Source organism: Etheostoma spectabile, chromosome 22, assembly GCF_008692095.1.
Source record: "Etheostoma spectabile isolate EspeVRDwgs_2016 chromosome 22, UIUC_Espe_1.0, whole genome shotgun sequence".
Classification (NCBI taxonomy): domain Eukaryota; kingdom Metazoa; phylum Chordata; class Actinopteri; order Perciformes; family Percidae; genus Etheostoma; species Etheostoma spectabile.
The window spans coordinates 2,349,849-2,368,069 of record NC_045754.1 but is presented as its reverse complement, the minus strand read 5'-3'; the positions used below and the strand labels follow the sequence as shown (position 1 = coordinate 2,368,069).

Sequence of the window (18,221 nt, the reverse complement as noted above, 5' to 3'; positions counted from 1 at the left end):
ATTGAGGAGAATGGAATGAGAAATGGTATCAAAGGCCGCACTGAGATCGAGGAGGATGAGAATAGAGATGAGTCCGGAATCAGCAGCTGTAAGGAGATCATTGGTGATTGTTATAAGGGCAGTTTCAGTACTATGGGAGGGGCGAAAACCAGACTGGAAAGGTTCATAAAGACAGTTAAGGGTAAGAAAATCATGAAGTTGAACAGACACTATTTTTTCATGTTCATGTGTACAGTATTTTACAGTATGTGCTTTGTGTTGAAATCTCACTTGTCTCGCAGCAGAACTCCCTCAATGCAGCCACCGAATAGAATCACACAGGTGATGTCTGGAGCACGGTTCAGGAAGGGTAAAGGGAATCCTTGGATAAAGTCTTCTCCTTTCCATGTTGCTGTAAAGCTAGACACAGTGCACACACTAGCCACAGTTTAACTGGTGGTTGCTGCTCTGTTGCATTGGGCCTTTGGCCGGCTTGGATTATTGTTCCATTCCTGCCTACAACCTATACACCTACCAGCTGTGGCAACTAAAAGATAATATTCCATATTTGGCGACATTAGTTGTGATTTAGAAGCTATATACAAGGCACCTGAAGGCCCAGCTGTTTAAGCTAGAACAACATGTGTAATCCATGTGAAGGGAAGGTGTTCTGGTATCAGTGTCACAAAAAGGTTTAACCCTTGTGTTGTCTTCCCACCCAACATGTCCTCACAGGTCAAAATAGAAATATTAACACTTTTTGATGCTTTTTTTTTCAGTGATTTTGAAATTTTTTGTGACTTTTATTTTACACCTTTCTAATGTTTTGTTGCTTTTTTTGACATTTGACACTTTTTTAATACCACCAGTATATTAGCCACTAACACCAACCTATTACCACTAGTTTTACACTTTTTGGGGGGGGAATTAATGGTCAATACTCATTGACCATGAATTTAAATAAAATTATACATAATGTTTGAGTTAAAAAAGCAGAAATCATGAATTATCTTGACAAATATTAGAACGTATGTTGATGGATAATCAGAGACTAGTGTATGTCAAAGTTTCAGGGTACTGTTTTGAAACCATTTCAATTTTTTTCTAAATGCTATAAAATTGAATAAAACACTCCAAATTCAATGAAAATAGTTATCATTAATTGTATTTGCGAAGGGGACGTGGGATCTTATTTGTGTGTATTTTGGTTAAAAAGAAACCCATATTTCTGTTTCATATTTCTAAAATCTGAAAACCTGAGGACTACATGAGGGTTAAGGATACAGATGAAGGAGGTGGTTGCGATAGCCAGGATGGTCCCAATAGGGATAGACTTCTGGGCATCCCGCAAGTCACCTGACCGGTTTGAACCAGCCATGATACCTGGAAGGGGGTGGGGTTTGGGAAGGGGGGGTCACAACAGAAGATTAAACATGGAGTCTTAACAAAACACAACTCTATTCTCCGGTTTTGTACCATACTGTGTGTGTGGGTGTGTCAGTCTCACCAGTGACTGAGGGGAAGTAGATGCCGACCAGCAGTGTGAAGAAGGTGGTGATGTCATTGACAACATAGGGCATGTAGATGTCCTGGGAAGAGTCACCTTCCCCAATAGATTGCAACTTCTTGTTTTCTACCAACATACCCAGAGGGCCATATTCTGACCACAAATTGTCTACAATAGAGACAGAAAGAGAGTAATTAGTAGCTGTGGAACAGCCACTGACTCAAACATGTTTTCAAGAGGTTCATTCAGTTTTGTAAACCTGAGTCAATAAGACCTGAGTTGCTTTGGATTAAAGCGTCAGCTAAATGACATGTAACATATGTAACATACACTTGACTGACAATGTGGCGGTAGTCAAGAAACCGGTTGCAGCGAGAAAGCCATTTTTGTGCCATTTTAGCCTTAAAGCTGTAGTATGTAGTTTACATTGCCCTCAGGAGGAATTCTAAGTAATGACAACCACACTGTTTGCGTTACACATAATGAAATACTTCTAAACAACTACTGGACAGCCGATCCAGCAGCAGTGTCCATAGAATTAGACTGATCCAACAGTTGGTGCTAAGAGAGAACTGACAGTTAAAGGAGGTGAGGGAGGCAAACTGATTGCAGCTCATGTTTCCACTAGTCCAGACTTCTAAACAGTCAAAAAGTAAAACTATTTTAAATCAGAAGAGGGGGAATTATATTTCAGAGAAAGAGGATCAGATGATCAAATGTCATAATGACAGTATGGTCAAGGGGATATTTGAGAGAGACTGTTGAGGAACAGAACTATAATTAATATAGTAAAATGAAAGCAAATGGAGATAGGAGAAAAGCAAAGCGAGTACAATAATCACATATAAAATCAATCAGAAAGAAATATGACAGGAATGCATTCGCACTGAAGGTTTGGAGTAAATCTAGTTCGTCATGGCCAACAGTTCCATAACATGAGGAATGTTCCGAGTTTGCACTGTACTTAATGAAGCACTTCAGGCCATGAAGGCTACATTCCTACTGAGATGTTAGTATTTAACAAACACTGTCTGAAACCTCTCCATTTATCTCTTTTGTCATAATTAAATTTGATGTCAGTATGATAGGTGACAAACAAATGCTGGTCAATTTTTGACAAAAATATGCAAGTGAATTGTGTGTGATGAATTTGAAAAAATTGAAAGTATTGTAGAGGAAATGGATCGCTTTCCAATTTCACCCCATTTGCCCACTGCTAGGCCTGTAACAATTAATACATTATTATTATTATTTGTTTACATAATCGCGGTTTCTTTGTATAATCACAATTAATTGATAACATGACAAATGACTGGTAATTGTTGTTTTTGTTTAAATATGTTAATTATAATTATATAAGTGAGTGTTGGTCAGACTTTCAATTGTTAGTTGTTGCCACTTGACCAACACGTTCATGGCAACATAAATGACAATGGTGTGTGTGTGTGTGTGTGTGTGTGCAGTTAGATGTTTTACAACAATAAAGAGGCGTGGTTTACTTCATAGGCTGTGATATACCCAAAATATGTACTCTGGGGCACCAGGGTAGCTCAGCGGCTATATCCTGCATGTCTTCCCCCCCTCTCCCCGTTCATATCTACGCTGTCCTGATAAATAAAGGCGGAAATGCCCCAAAATAATCTCTTCCAAAACTTGAATTTGTTTAATAAGTAATAAATCAATAAATATTTGTAAATTTGACTGAAAGAGAATTATACAGTTAATCTCATTTATTTTAAAAATATTTTTTGGGCATTTTAAGGCCTTTGTTTGACAGGACAGCTGAAGACATGAAAGGGGAGAGAGAGGGGGGGAATGACATCCAGCAAAGGGCCACAGGTCAGAGTCAAACCCGGGCACGCTGTGTCAAGGAGTAAACCTCTACATATGTGCGCCCGCTCTACCAGCTGAGCTATCCGGGCGTCCAATCTTATTTATTTCTGAGACAACTGTTTGTAAAGCCAAATTTGGAATTGTTCCAGCTCTACCCACTGCTAGTCAGACCTCCAGAGGAAACACTGTGTTCCAACCATAGACTGTGTATATATATATTACTATTAACGGCCTATGGTTCCAACCTGAAATGACTCCGCTGGCCAGGCCTGGGATGCCCTGCACCTCCGTCAAATTGTTTTGGACAAAATAGTCGTTGCAGGTGGCATTGAGCTCGGGTCCGTCACAGAACAGCTTCCACAGCTTGGTAGTGACGGTCACGTTGCCTATATCCACCGTCTTGAGACAACTGTCAAAGTTGTGGTTCTGCAGAGTGCGATTCCCCAACATGCAAACACTGTGTGGAGGAAGAGAAGATAAGAGTAACACACAGACTCTGAGGAAGGGCGTTTGTGTCGCTATGCATGGGCTGCTGCCAGTTCTATTTTTGCTAAGACTTTGATATGAAATAGCCAAAGGGTTTTTATGTTATTTGCAAGAAAAGTGCCTTGGACCTTTTTTCTTTTTTGTGTTTCCCTTCCAAAAAGCGCCTTCATGATTTTCTTAAACTTCTGAGCACTCCTGACTTTTTCTTTTCTTCATTGAGCCGCCTGCATATGATAGGCAGCAAAGCTGCTTTGCGCCGGCTGTTCCATTGATTTCCTATGGGCTGACTGCGCGCTGCTCTACCCCTGGCGTTGCACACCGCGCGGATTTGCCGCTTTGCACTGCGCTCAACTCTCAACTTTGACCCACTTGCTGCTGACTAGAGCCCGACCTATAAAGGATTTTTAAGGCCGATACCGACACAAATATTTGGTTATTTAAAAATCGAATATTCCGATATATCTAAATATTTTATATCCAGAAATGCGTAACAAAACATAAACAGATGTCCCTAACATGAATTATTTGTAGTTGTATTTATGAGTTCTCACCAAATAATATGATAATTATTTTATTTTATTGTCACAACAGAACAGAGGAACATCAAAATATGTTCTGATAAATAAAATGTATAAAACTACAAACTTAAGATATGAAAATAAAACTCCTTTGAACAAAGACACAATAACAAAAAAAAAAATCAGTGTTGCCAACTGGGACGTTGTAGAGTGTCTTCTGGTGGAAACTCATAACATCGTTTAATTTTATTTTTTAAATATTCATTTATCAGTATTATTTATTGAAGTTTATAAAAGCCAATACCGATAGTTTGGGAAATGCGTAATATTGGCCGATAATATCGCTACTGCTGACCTTTTGAAAGTGCAACCAATGAGAACCAATAACAGCTGCCGTTACCTAGCAACAGGAAGCTTCCTTGCCACCCTTGATGACGAATACAGAGAGCAAATCGCTTCTCATGTGTAGGCGGCATTGAAATGCCGTCTTCATAGTCTTCACTATGGCAGGCTGACAAATCTAGTCTGATGCTATTTCTACATCGTATGGTTCAACAGAACATTGGAGGTCATTGCATGGACTCACGGAAAGTCTGGCGGCTCAAAGATGGTCTTGATGACTCCAGCATAGATGGCGATGATGGAGAGGATGACACAGGCCAGGAAGACTAGCGCCAGCTTGTTGACATATTTCACCCCTACGAAGACGACCACGGACATCAGCGCTAGACAGCAGGTGCCGTAAACACGCATGTTATTCAGCAGGGCATCCACCTCGTCCTCCTTTCTCTCAGCCACAAAGATGGCTGCTTTAGGCACAATGTAGGTCTGAATGGGGAAGGGCAAGTCCAAAAAAACAAAAAACTTATTTTAGGTTTTTCTACACTAGAGATGGTCCGATTAAATTTAATCTTCCTGATACCAATCCCTCAACTTGTGTATCGGCCAATACCGAGTACTGACTCGATACCAGTGTCTCATAGATTGTATTATGTTTTAACAGCTGTGTACTACTATCCCTGTATGGTTGTAGTATGATTTCTATCTTTGTTGTATGTTCTGGCGCAGGTTTAACTTTTTGTGAAGCAGAAACAACGAACGCTGTAGAATTTTATTTTATTATCAAGTTTGACATTCAGTCATAACAGGAAAAGAACATCATTAAACTCATTTACATTTTCTACGGGTCTTAATTACGTGGTATGTGATCGGTACATAAACTCTACCAGTATCGGAACATCTCTGCGTAGAACACTGCGCCTGAATAACATTCATAAGGAGGATAGCCACTTTATAGAAGTAGTAGGCTCACAATGTTTACTCACCAGCAGAATCTCTATAGTACCAAGAATATACATGGAGCCAGCGAAGGTAGTGCCCAGGTAGAAACAGAGACCTACAGCTCCACCGAACTCTGGCCCCAGAGATCTGGAAATCATATAGTAGGAGCCTCCAGCTGGGGGAGAAAGGAGGGAGCGTAGCGGGAACGGGTTATATGAGAAAAAGAAAACAATCTTCTCTTAAGTCAGCTTCTCAGGAACTTGTGGAAAGAAATTGTGAATTTTATAAAAGATCCATAAAGACATTAAATGCAGGGATTCTGAAGGTTTCATTAAGACAAATTTAAGACTTTTAAAGACATTTTTAAGACCATTATGAATGAAATTTAAGACCTGTGTCACAACATCAACTAAGCCCTGAATAAGTATCGCTAAATTTGAACTTCCCCATAACTGGAAAATAAAATCGGTTTTATGTCTGTGGAAAAATCTAAAAGAGACTCGCACCAACAACACGAAAGCTGATTGGCTGCAATTTAAGTAGCATGCTGGTCTAATTTGTAGTTGTTATAATATATTATAATATATACAGTATAAATTATAATATATATATATATACTGCACCATAGAATTAAAATAAATAATTAGCCTAATGAGGTAGCATTGCATGGACGTAGGGGAATTAAGACCTGTTTCTTATGATTTAAGGCATAGAACACATTACTTCAGCCAATTTAAGACTTTTTAAGGCCTTTGAATTTTTTGTCCTCGGGTCAAATTTGACCAATTTCTAAAAAGTAAAATAGGAAAAGTGTGTTTCTTTTAACCAAATTGTCATAAAAATAAGTAAATAATCATAAATGATCAGCCGCAAAAGCTGCAAAAGCTTCAATAAGAGAAATTTACATAAAACACTGAAAAAAAAAGGTACAAAAACATCAGGGGGGTGAAGGCAACACAAGTTTTGAAAAACACAACCAAAATGTTGAAAAAAAAAAAAGATCAGCCTATTCCTTTGACTCCCTTTTATCCCCATATCAAACTACAATAAAAAATAAAAAAGGAAAGTGTTTTTTTTAGTGCATTTATATTCTTCCCTGGACATTCCTTCTTTAAGTTTGTGAATATCTGACTCAGAGTGCCAAAGGGACTTACCTGGAACAACACCATTGGTAGCGATTGCACTCATGGATATGGCTGTCAGCATGGTCTATGAAGAGAAGAGCCACACAAACGACATCAGACATCAAAACTCAAATCTAAACACACCTCATATTCCTTTGAAGTGTCAGTTCTTTTTTATAGCGAGTATTTACTGTTTAGTTCATTCTTCTTTCTTTTTGTAACAAAAAAACTGAAATCTACAATAACATAAACCAATGCACAGGTGGGACAGCTGTACATGCTTGCCACAAATGTACAAATAAGGAAATATTTTAAAAATACTTAAAGGAAAGAAACCAATATTCAAAGGAAAGAAAAGAATACAAATTCCAGACTGGGGGTACTGCAGATTAAAAAAAAAAAAAAACAAGGAAGAAAAAGTAAAAATACAACACATATATGCACTGCGTTCATACACTGTATCATAACTAAATTTACACCACCAACAGAAGTTGTTTAAGATATATATACATTTTTTTTAACATAAATCATAAATGAGGAGTGACTGCGAAGGGAAGCGGAAAAACGGTTCTGTATAAGTAGACCTCTGTACCTGATTGAAAACTGGCCACGGTTAGTTCTGTGGAACTGACTATATAGAAGATCAACACATCTGGTGTGATGACAATGGATCTGAGACCTAGTTACAAAGAAACTGTGAAAGGAAATGGAAAGTGATATGAAACACAAAAGGTACCTATGTGAAGTTTGTTGATGTCAAATATGTTTAATAACTCCAGGGTTTGGAATAAAGGGGCAGTGTGCAGAATCCAGCTACAGTACGTGACCGTTCTAACACATTTCTTTTTGCCTAGGCTGGATACTTGGAGGGCTTAATGTGGCATTTTAGCCTTTTCAAATACTTCTTAGGGGCTTAGGCTCTAAATCGTTCCGATTGGTAATGGATCGCGGCTTTTCCATGAAATCTTTCGGTGAAGTCCAGGAAATTTACATCAGCCTGTTACCTAATAGTGCTTCTGGATGAGAGAAAAGGACAGAGCAGAGAGAAAGGCAGCGAGACAAGATAAGAGGTACAAAGAAAAGAAAGAAAGACGTGCTAAAAGAAGAAAGAGGGAGAGGAGAACGTGTGAAGGTGAGAGAATAGGAGACAAAGGCAAGAGGAGGAAAAAGGAGGAGGAATGACAAGGACAAGACCAAGATAGACCTCGTGCTGGACGCCCGGTTTAAAGTGGCAGACAAGCTGGAGTAAAGCCAATTAAGTGAAAATGTGACCTCCCAGTTACGCTGAAAACGGAAGCACACACTAGCTTGTCTTGACCACAAATAAATCAAAAGATGTTAACAGCAAGTGAAACAACTGGGAGGCCTGTCCTCACTGTTTAAAATGACCAGACATTTTCTATAAGTCATGTGGACACAATTCTGACAGGACTAATTTCCTTTTCTTTTTATCTCAAGGTTAAAGCTATAGCGCATAGTTTCTGTCCCCCCCCATAAGGAATTCTAAGTTATGACAACAAAACTATCGTTGCATCCACATCATACAAGCCTTCCGTGATAGCGCACAACCCCAAACCCTCCTCCACGCAGTTGCTAGTAGCCAAGGAAGACACGGAGGATTAAAAATCCATGATGTCATTATCTTCACTGGATTTTCTGTGCGTGAAAAAGACGCCACAATCTTCTGAACATAGTCATACTGAGAAATACAAAGAGAGTTGCGTGGAACTGATTGTCTTAATTAGCTTCGGAGCAAGTCATTTGGCAATGGATAGAATGTAACATAGAAAATATCAAAAATCTACACACTTAAGCCTAAACAGTTATATGTAAATATTTGTTTCTGTATTTATTGTGTGGTTACTTTATACGTTAATTTATATGACAATATGTAACTTTCTAATGTTTCTAAAGCTCTGTCATTTGTCAAACAATGATCATTAATGGCCTGTAACAGTAAATGAAACTAACAGTGAAAAGAACGCTATTTTTAGTTTTTAGTACGGCCTCTGCCTGGGGATCTCTCCTGCAAAATCACAGAATGATTTGTGGCAGATTACTATTTTATTTCCCCTTGTCCCCCTGTAACCTTACTTGTGTAAAGTGTCAGTGGATTTATTGAAATGTGCTACGGTAATTCCGTAATTAAAAGCTGGGCCTCTGATAGTGGCCGGGGGCGTGGTCAACACGGACACATAAAGGCCGGCCTCAAATAATGGCCGGGGGAAAATTAATGTTGATAATCCCCTAAATGCATTTCATATAATATTAGGTAAAATCAAATTCAAGTTCATTGTAGTTCCTAACGGAGGGCTGTCCCGTGGGTCAATCATTCTCCCTCTCTTGATTTGGATAGAGAGATGATTTTATGGGTTATTTATAAGTATCCCATGCCAATCTGGTGAAGGGTACGTGATGATGGGGGGGGGGTATTTTAATTCCAAAGGCTAAAGGAACTTTATCAGGATGCATAGTATCCTGATCCATGAAATAACTGGCCTGTAATAATAAAAATCTGCCTGACTCTATGGGAATTTAACATAGGGGTGTGTATACTTATGCCCCTTATTTTAAGGAAGAACATTAATTTATTTACAATACATTATTCACTCACAAAGAAAATTGGTGTCCTTAAAGGTTGGATTTTACCTCATTTTTTAATTAAGGCATTAAGATCAATTTCCAAAACATGATTTTTTTATTCTTCTTTTTAGTCAACTTAAGCATGGGCATGTAAACTTATGAGCACAACTGTATCTTACGATAAATGAAATAATAAAACAAAGAGTAACTTATGCTGAGGTGACTGCAATCGTTGGAAATATCCAGTATAACTGGTCGACAAGTGAACGAGGCAGTCATGATACAAAAAATAGTTACTTTTCATCCAAAATCCTTGAACAGTAAAAAAGGGGCAGCGCTGCTCGAGAATCAGTGGTCAACTTTGAATTAAATCAAGTCCTCAAGAATCCAAAACAAAATCATCCAGTTCCTACCCTTTCATTGAAAGTTGTTCTTTTGTTTGTTTTGGAGTGGATATCATGCTGATGTGGATACATTTTAGAAAACCAGGTGCTGCCAGTGACCTTTAAAACACAACATGTACACATGTTGTTGAGCAATACACAGCTCAAAGAACAGACTAATCATTACATGATGGAAAATATTTAGCATGCTGTGCTGTGTGCTGAATTAAAGAAAACGGGTGTTTGTACTCTCAGTATGTCAGCGTCATCCCTGGTCTCATTAGACCCATTCTGACTCACTGAGCCTCTTTGTTTTCATGTGATGTGTTGCTCCATTTGTAGTTCTTTATTGGTGAATCAATAAAACAGAAAACGGTTTGCAATGGCTTCCATGTCAACAGTAAAAGGAGGGAGGTGAGTGATGAACAATAAGAGATTATGAGAACATTTTAAATACTGTAAAATATTCTGAAGTGCACACAGTAAATAGTACGGCTCTAAATTCCAGTCATCTGGATTTTTTTGAAGTTTATTTTTAGACATTTTCAATATTGGGTTTAGAGCACACAAAACATGACCTATAAACAGGTAGCGGATGTGGAACCATCAGTGCAAAGTCAGACGTGGTCTAAGCAGAGAAAACCTTAATCTGTTTGACTAAGCGTCTCTTATTATGTAACAGATGTGATGCAGGGGATGGTAAACCCTCCAAACGCACTTTAGCTAGATTATAATATATGAAATGCCGTCCCCATCTTTCTTGGCAAACAGTTTGTACAGTAACAAAATCTGATTTTTTTTTTTTATTCATAGCTTTAAAGATGCAGTATTCTGGGTTACATTTGTTTCATTCATTTGTTTCATTAAATAAAACACACAACAAACAGAGTTATGGGTTTGATTGCTTCTTTCAGTTTACGGGGATGAACTTAAATTTCAGGTTTCATTTTTTTTTTTGCATTCTGGAATGTGGTTGCTTTGTTAATTGATCATGTTATACCATCAGAGCATTCCATTATAAACCAAAAAGCATTCAACTGAGATAGAATTCAAGGTTTTTGTTTGTACTTTCCCTGATTAAGTTGAAGTAATCCATTGTCTGCCCTGGCAAATATAGCCACTGTGTGGGTGTGCATGTCGCTATGTTTCTGACACTTTGGAAAGGGGGGGATTACACGGGAGCTGCTTGCCAGGTACTATTAGAAGCTAGAAGTGTATGGGAAATGGACAGTCACAGTGCCTAAATATAGGAGGGATCAATGACCACTAAGTCAACTTGCCTGTCATTCATTACTGCTGTCAATCCAACATTTGCACCTGACTGCCATTAAGAGTTAAGGTGACAGTGCCCAGTGTCACCTCAACACTCGAGCACATATCCACTCTTATGTATTGGTAATGCATTAAAGCGCTGGAAGTGTACATTAAGTACACTTACATAATCGTGAATCCTCTAATGGATTAAACTATAAAACCTATATATAGGACAACAGATCTTTTCAGTTTGTACTTGTCCTTTCATTTTAATGCTAAGATGGACAAGAGTAAAAAGAAGAAAAAAACATGTAGGTTATAGGGGTTGAGTACTCACACAAGAGCAGCACAAGCAGACAATAGCCAGGGACTCCAAGATGCCGGCAGTGCCGACAATCCAGGTAAGACGCAGAAACAGGATGACCCCCAGTATATTCTGGAGGCAGGGGAGGTAGACACCCATGAAGGTCCCCATCTGAGGGCTCTGTAGAGAGGTTGGGATGTACAGTAGGGGAGGGGGTGGGGGAGAGGGGAAAAGACAGTAGAGTAGAAATGAGATTTATGAATGTGCATGAGTGTGAGAGAATGACAGCAACAACAGGCTAGCAAAAGATAAGTCAGACAAAATAAGGAAAACTAAATAAAAATAAGACCAAAGAAGACGTATTAATGGGGAACTAATGAATATCTAAAGGGGAAGTGAAATGGGAAGAAGAAATTGCGCCGACATGGTAATACGTGGCATGAGTCAACTCAGTTATTAGTAAAAAATAAAATAAAATCATGAATCAAAATGTCTTTTCAGAGTTGCAACAAAATGGACAAAGCATGACTATACAGTTTAATTGTTAGTGTTGTTAATTAAAGATTAAAGATAAAACAAACCACTAACTACAATGCAGTCCATAACTTGAATCAACACTGCATCTGTTCTACATACATACTGTATATACATAGTGTTCTAATCTGAGACACTGGTGAGGATCCGCATTTATTTTCCTATGCTTAGTAATTTATAAGCTGTGGTTTTACTCAGCATCACACGTGAACAGGGAAATCCAGTTCCTAAAAGCATAAGCTCCTACTCTTAGCAATATAAAGATGGAGCGATGTTTAACCCAACATAAATGTTCGACACAAATTTAATATGGATTTAAGACTTACATCTGAGTGACACAGGCATCATTTTTATAAACCACTATACTATCCAGTAACCAGTAACAGAGCGTGTGGAAAATCCTTCAAGGCTTCCACCCCAAAAGAAAGCATTCGTTTCCCAACAGCATGTAAGAAGGCGCAGGCAACAGCAACATATTAAAATGTTTCTGACAAAAACCCAACGTTTTCAATCAATCCCCTCGTATTGACAAGCAGCGACCTTTTGAGCCATCTATCTCCAAATGTACAGCCCTAGTCCCACTGGTCCAGAGAAAGAGGGGCGACAATTCTTTACCAAGATGTTCCTTCAAGCCAGTGGGAGGTGCCCCAGGCCTATTTCCATGTAAGGGACAAGATGGAGCAACTGGCATGGGACTCAAGCTGCGGTTACACAGGCATCTATGTGCCGCATGGCAGCACTGTGGCTACTTTTAATATTTATTTTGAAAGAAACCACAACATGAGCATTGAAGGATCCTAAAGGAGAAACATCATGAATGCACTGTAGAGCATGTAGAGCATGTAGGCTGTGCTGACTCATAAAGAGGAGAAAGTAGCTGCTGGGCAGCCAGCGGCACTTTTTTTTTTTTTATTACATTTACTTTTACCATTGTTCTGTGACTCAACCAACAACTGTCTAACATAACAGACCTACATGTATTTTGTAAAAAAAATAATGTGCTCTATTTGAAATATAGTTTTTAAGATAAGACTGATGCCTCTGAGGCAGCTTGTTGTTTGATAACTACAGATTGTATCTGTTTATTGGTAATAGAGTAAAAAAGCATTGTTTCTGAATAAAATACCATTCCAGAGTCCACTTTTTCAGGTCTTACTTTCAAGCACAAAAAGCCTAATGACTGGATTTCGTAATAACTCCTTTGCAGTAACCAACTTGCAGAAAATAACTGGATAACTATTATACACTTACAAATGGTACAAATTCTAATATTTCTATTTCTACAATGGTTTGACCTTTAGATCTTTTGCCAAACACTGATAAAGTTTTACGGTAAGCGTGAAGGGTGAGCAAGGACACACAATGCTATGGACAAAAAAAGTGGGTGCTTAGGTTTGCATAACCTCAGAAAGATTGGAGAATAAAACAAACAGCAGGGCTTCAAGGGGCAAAGACCCTGTTATGTTATAATAGTTCAGGGGGTTTAAAAGAACAATGGTTAATATTAAACTGTTCTCATCTTCTGGACGCTTAGGTAACCGCCTGAGGTTCTCAAATTAAAGTGAAGTTGACAACTGTTTCAGATTTGGAAGTATTATTGTCCATCCCAAACCATGCTTTCTGCAGTGCAAACAAAACACAATACGAACTTAACTAAAGCTGCAAGCAGCAATGAACGCTGCACCTCGATGCACATCAGGGAAGCTCAATCGTGGTCGGCGTGGCCGTGCATTTCTGCAACACTGGACGCCGCGCAGAGTGTGAGGAGCTAAAGATGATGTCATGGTTTGATGCAAATTTTCAGATCACTTCCTGTGTCCACTGTGTGGCATTTAACACGCACTAAACATGCATTATGTTGCTCCATATCAAGTGTAGACCACTCAATGCAAATTTCATGTAAACAGGAGGATGTTTGTCACATACAGTGATTTGTTTTGTCACATCATTTCCCATGATTTACTACTGCCATTAGGTGGCGCTATGACTATGACTCAATGCCAGCCTGTAGATGTTGTGACGCCAGGACACTTACCAAGCATGAGACATTTAGAGACAATGTACATTTGAGTTCCAACTTCCTGTTTCAAAATGACTGCAGATGATCTGTAATCGGAACAGATGTAGTCTCTCTAACTAGTGAAGGTCACCATCGGCCACACAACACGTTCTGTTAACGGAATAAACCTTCATCTCAGACAAAAACATTAACGTTTTTATCAAACTTCATCGTGTTGAGTCGATTCTGAACCAATCAGCTGTTAGATCAGTAAACGAAACGTCGTCGATATGGACTAGATAATTCCCAACAGTTTATATGCAACTCTACAGTACCTTATTGTCCTTCACCTTAGAACTCTGGTACGAACATTGCATTGAAGAAGGCTCTCTGCCGTACCTTAACAGCTTTCTTCTTGGCCCCTTCATCATCATCAGCCTCCTCATGCTCCTGGGCCCCCTGGGTGAGGTTGGTGTAGTTTGCCAGTTTATTGAGGAGAGATGACACCATGGGGTTGCTGTCCATCTCCTCCTGCAATAGAGAAAATGTGAATGAATTTTCTTTCTTTTTTTTTTACAAGAGCTGGATCACACACTTCATTTTTTTCAACTTATCTTTTTTTTTTTTACTTCATGTTCCTCCGTCAAGATAAAAATAAACTTGGATTTTTAAAAATCATATTTAAACTTTAAACTTGGCCTTTGAGTGGTCAGTTACCATATGCTTAACAAGGTACAAACTCTTCCAGGACCAAATTGAACAGTGCAATATTTAATTAACTGTTCAAAGCATTCTTAGAATAACATGGCAGGGTCAGCTTCATGCAGAGTGGGGAACGCAGAAGCCGCAGTGTCTAATTGATTCTTCACAAAGGCCAGTAACCACAGAGTGGCGGGGTTGGCCAAATGGCAGAGCAAAGCACCTGGAAAGAGTTCAGCTGAATTCTCTTGAAGGAACGCACCAACTTTTTATGGCAAATAAACTCTTTGACGCATTGTTGAGCTAAGAAAAGCTCCTGGTGTATTTATTTACTTCCCCCACAGCTTACCCCGATGCTTTAGCATACTGCGCATTCATGAATGCTTTGATGGGTCAGTTCTAATTTCAAATGCAGAAATAGTTCTGGCAGTGAATCTTTACTTGAAAAAGATATTGATGTATTTGCAGCTTCTACCCCACAGTTTAAGGGTTTCTCTTTCTATCTTCTTGCCAAAACAAATCTCACTGTCAAGTTCCCTTGTGCAATTCAACCTCTCTCTGCCCTGTGTATAAGGGTTATATCAAGCTAATGACAAAATTGTTACCTCAAAAAGAGCCAAGTTGGTCCCATCGTAGCTGTTGCCTTTGTCATTGTCTGTGTTGTTGATAAAAGGACTGTTTTCCTTTGGGACGCCATCACCTGTGGAAACATAACACAGTTGAGACTACAAATGTAGTGCAGGTCTGAAGTCTGCAGGTGCTTTCGTTGTTTCACATTACTTATGAATCAAAGGCCCTGTTATGACCCAAGGGGGGTACCACCAAGTGGGATTAGTGGGTTAGCGAGGTATGCTGAGTAGGGGTGGGAATCAGCGGACGCCTCCCGATACAACATCATCACGGTACTTCTGCCACCATACGATATTATTGCGATTTTAAACATATTGCAATATTTTGCGATATACTGCAATTTATAACCTTTCTTTTGAACTTCAAATTTTTCCAAATTTCAAATGATGTACCCAAAAGGAAACTTTGTCACTTATGTTTCATCTAAAATGAAACATCTCTCTGTTTGTTCATCTCACTTTAATTATATTGCAGCAAAATGGGATTGTCAAGCAGACAAACTGACAACACATATATAATAAAAGAGCCATACTTGGAACCTGTGTATCGAGACAGTATTGCCACTGAAAATATCGCAATACTATGATGTATCGATTTTCAACCCCACTCCTAATGTTGAGTCTAAAGCCAGGGTTATGCACATCTGATAGGTGGCTCTCTTGTGACCTGGCTAAATCGCCAGGGCAACGTGAGGGCCTCCATAGATGGCGCGCGCTACAAGCATGCACGGAGACGTTAATGCTCAACGCATTGACTTGTTGCGGTATTCTCTGAAACACCAGAAGGCGTACAATCAAAATAAAATAAAAATGAAAAAGAAGTATTAGAGAGGAAGAGAGCTGAAGTAAAAGAAAGCAGGCTGCCTGGCAACAGTAGTAAGCAGGTCTATGTTAAACACAGACGCACCAAACGTTACATTTATCTCCTCTAATCATTAGCGTAACTGTTGTTTATCTCCAGATCCAAATGACTGTCTGCCTGTAGCACTGTTAAAGAACACTCTTTCCATGAAAGCTTTGACAAAACTGGGACTGAAACGATTCCTCGAGTTACTCGAATAATTTGATTACTAAAAATCCTCCATGCGAAAGCGTAATTTAAAGCAATCTATCTAATGTTGTATACCGCTGTAAACACAAGCTGCGAAGACTGATGCCGCAGATTACAAAATGAAGGAAGAGAGGAAAATAGTGAGGGCTAAGAGACGAGACAGGCGGAGAAGACAGCGGAAGGTTTAGGATCACTTTAAGCTGAAAATACTCTGGACAGAGTGCTACGGAGCAGACAAAGAACGTCTGCATGCAGTCTCTCGTCCAGCGTTTTACACAACTACAGCATGCTACTGTGCCAGTAGCGATTTTATTTTTTAGAAAACAAGCTCAAATGAAAGCTGTGGGTAAACTTAGCTGCTTTCTAAACTTCACTCAGATCAGCCTGTTGAAAATGTGTCCCCCAGAATAGCCCTGCTGTAATCTTCGTACAGCTGCATGTACCTGGGCCTAGTGAACAGCTTTTTTTGTATAAGCAGTGTAAAAAACCAGAGGCATGAAGGAGAAGAAGGGCAAAAAAGAATTACATTCAGGCCACCAAAAACATACTTTGGCAACCTGATTTAGGAGCAGGGTGGCCCACGATGCTGGTGCTTAAAAATATTAGCACCTATTATGGTTACAGTATGTAATTTAAGCAATAGATTTTTTGGCTTTTTCTAAAAAATGAAACCTCTCTTTTATACATTTACTATTGGTATTTACTATAAAGCAAAAGCATTTCTCATCCAATTACTCGATTACTTAAATAATATATAGCTGCAGCCCTAGACAAAACTATCTCTCGTGTTTTTCCACACTCTCCGGCAAAATGTTTCTTCTTCTCCCAGTGTGGTGTCTCTCTCTGACCCCATGTTTAAGGCTGTTTGGCTCTCTGTAGTGTGGACAGGAGGAATCACACTGATGTTTGTAGAGGCAAGCCTGCTCTGCCCAGGGCAGATCCAATGCCGATACAGATCATCTGCAAACTACCTAAAAACAGCTGATAATCTGTCTTTTCCTACTGGTCAACAAATAGCAAGCAATGTGTGGACAATCACACAGCGCATTGATAAAAATAATGGAAATGAGAAGGCATTTTTTTGAGCCTGACAGAGCAACAATAGTACAAGGTGGCTTTGACAACTTACGTATCATTTCCATAACTGAGTCAACTACTGCGTGTCGAAAAGAGGGTTAACAGAGCCACGCATCATCACTGTTGTGGTGCGTGGTTGTCATTTTTCTAGCTTTGATGTATGTATGATGTATTTTGTCTTCCTAAAGAACCGAAAACTCCATATGACGCATAGAACAGAAACATTTCCGAATTTGGCTGTGTAATTAAATTCTGAGAAAAAAATGTGATTAACTAATTAAAATGAATTGTCTCTTTCAGTCAAATTTAACAATATTTATTTATGTATTTATTACTTTTTTAAACAAGTTAAAGTTTTGAATGAATCTCAGGATACATCTTTTGGGACTATCAGTGTCATGTGACCCAGATAATGTAATAGCACAAAGACATAGCCTATGACGTAAACTACACCTCTTTGTTATAACAGTTATTATTATTATAACATTACAACATATTTTCTAACTGTACCCCCCCCCCTTTGTTTAGGTTTGCTTAGGTTCAAGTCCCAACATTTGAAATAATAATGAATAGATATAGTCTGACAAATCAATTATAGAATTACAATATGACATATCTAAACAAAATCAACAATTACCAGTCATATGTCTCAAGACCTTACCTTATGTTAGCAAACTCATTGCAGTTAAACAAAGACGCCACAATTATATATATAAAAAATATAGAAAGTTATGTACTAATTGTTACAGGCCTAATGACACAATAAAGATCATTTAATTGGTTCACACGGATGTTGTAGCTTTGTTTAGAACCACACAGCCGACCTTCGTCACACACAGCCGCCGAGTCATCTTCGGAGACAACATTCTAGCATCAAACTGTGAACCACATTCTGTGTTTGCTGCTGGGGCCGGTAGCCTACACAGCAACCGACTGAGCAACTGTTTTGAGTGAGCAGAGTGAGCAGAGTGTAGGGGCTA

The 18,221-nt window shown here is 38.9% G+C and overlaps 1 protein-coding gene across 6 annotated transcripts in view; it reads right to left on the bottom strand.

Annotated features, from left to right (window-relative positions):
- slc12a7b (solute carrier family 12 member 7b) overlaps window positions 1-18,221 on the bottom strand; it is a 90,224-nt gene that overhangs the window by 22,994 nt on the left and 49,009 nt on the right. For all 6 annotated transcript variants that reach the window (XM_032503362.1, XM_032503364.1, XM_032503367.1 and 3 more), the window contains exons 2-11: window positions 15,090-15,184; window positions 14,185-14,316; window positions 11,286-11,432; window positions 6,759-6,813; window positions 5,649-5,779; window positions 4,910-5,151; window positions 3,565-3,776; window positions 1,487-1,654; window positions 1,264-1,362; window positions 271-328 (exon numbers count right to left, since the gene is read on the bottom strand). In XM_032503362.1, coding sequence (XP_032359253.1) covers window positions 271-328; window positions 1,264-1,362; window positions 1,487-1,654; window positions 3,565-3,776; window positions 4,910-5,151; window positions 5,649-5,779; window positions 6,759-6,813; window positions 11,286-11,432; window positions 14,185-14,316; window positions 15,090-15,184 — 1,339 coding nt within the window. The remainder of the gene's footprint in view (window positions 1-270; window positions 329-1,263; window positions 1,363-1,486; window positions 1,655-3,564; window positions 3,777-4,909; window positions 5,152-5,648; window positions 5,780-6,758; window positions 6,814-11,285; window positions 11,433-14,184; window positions 14,317-15,089; window positions 15,185-18,221) is intronic.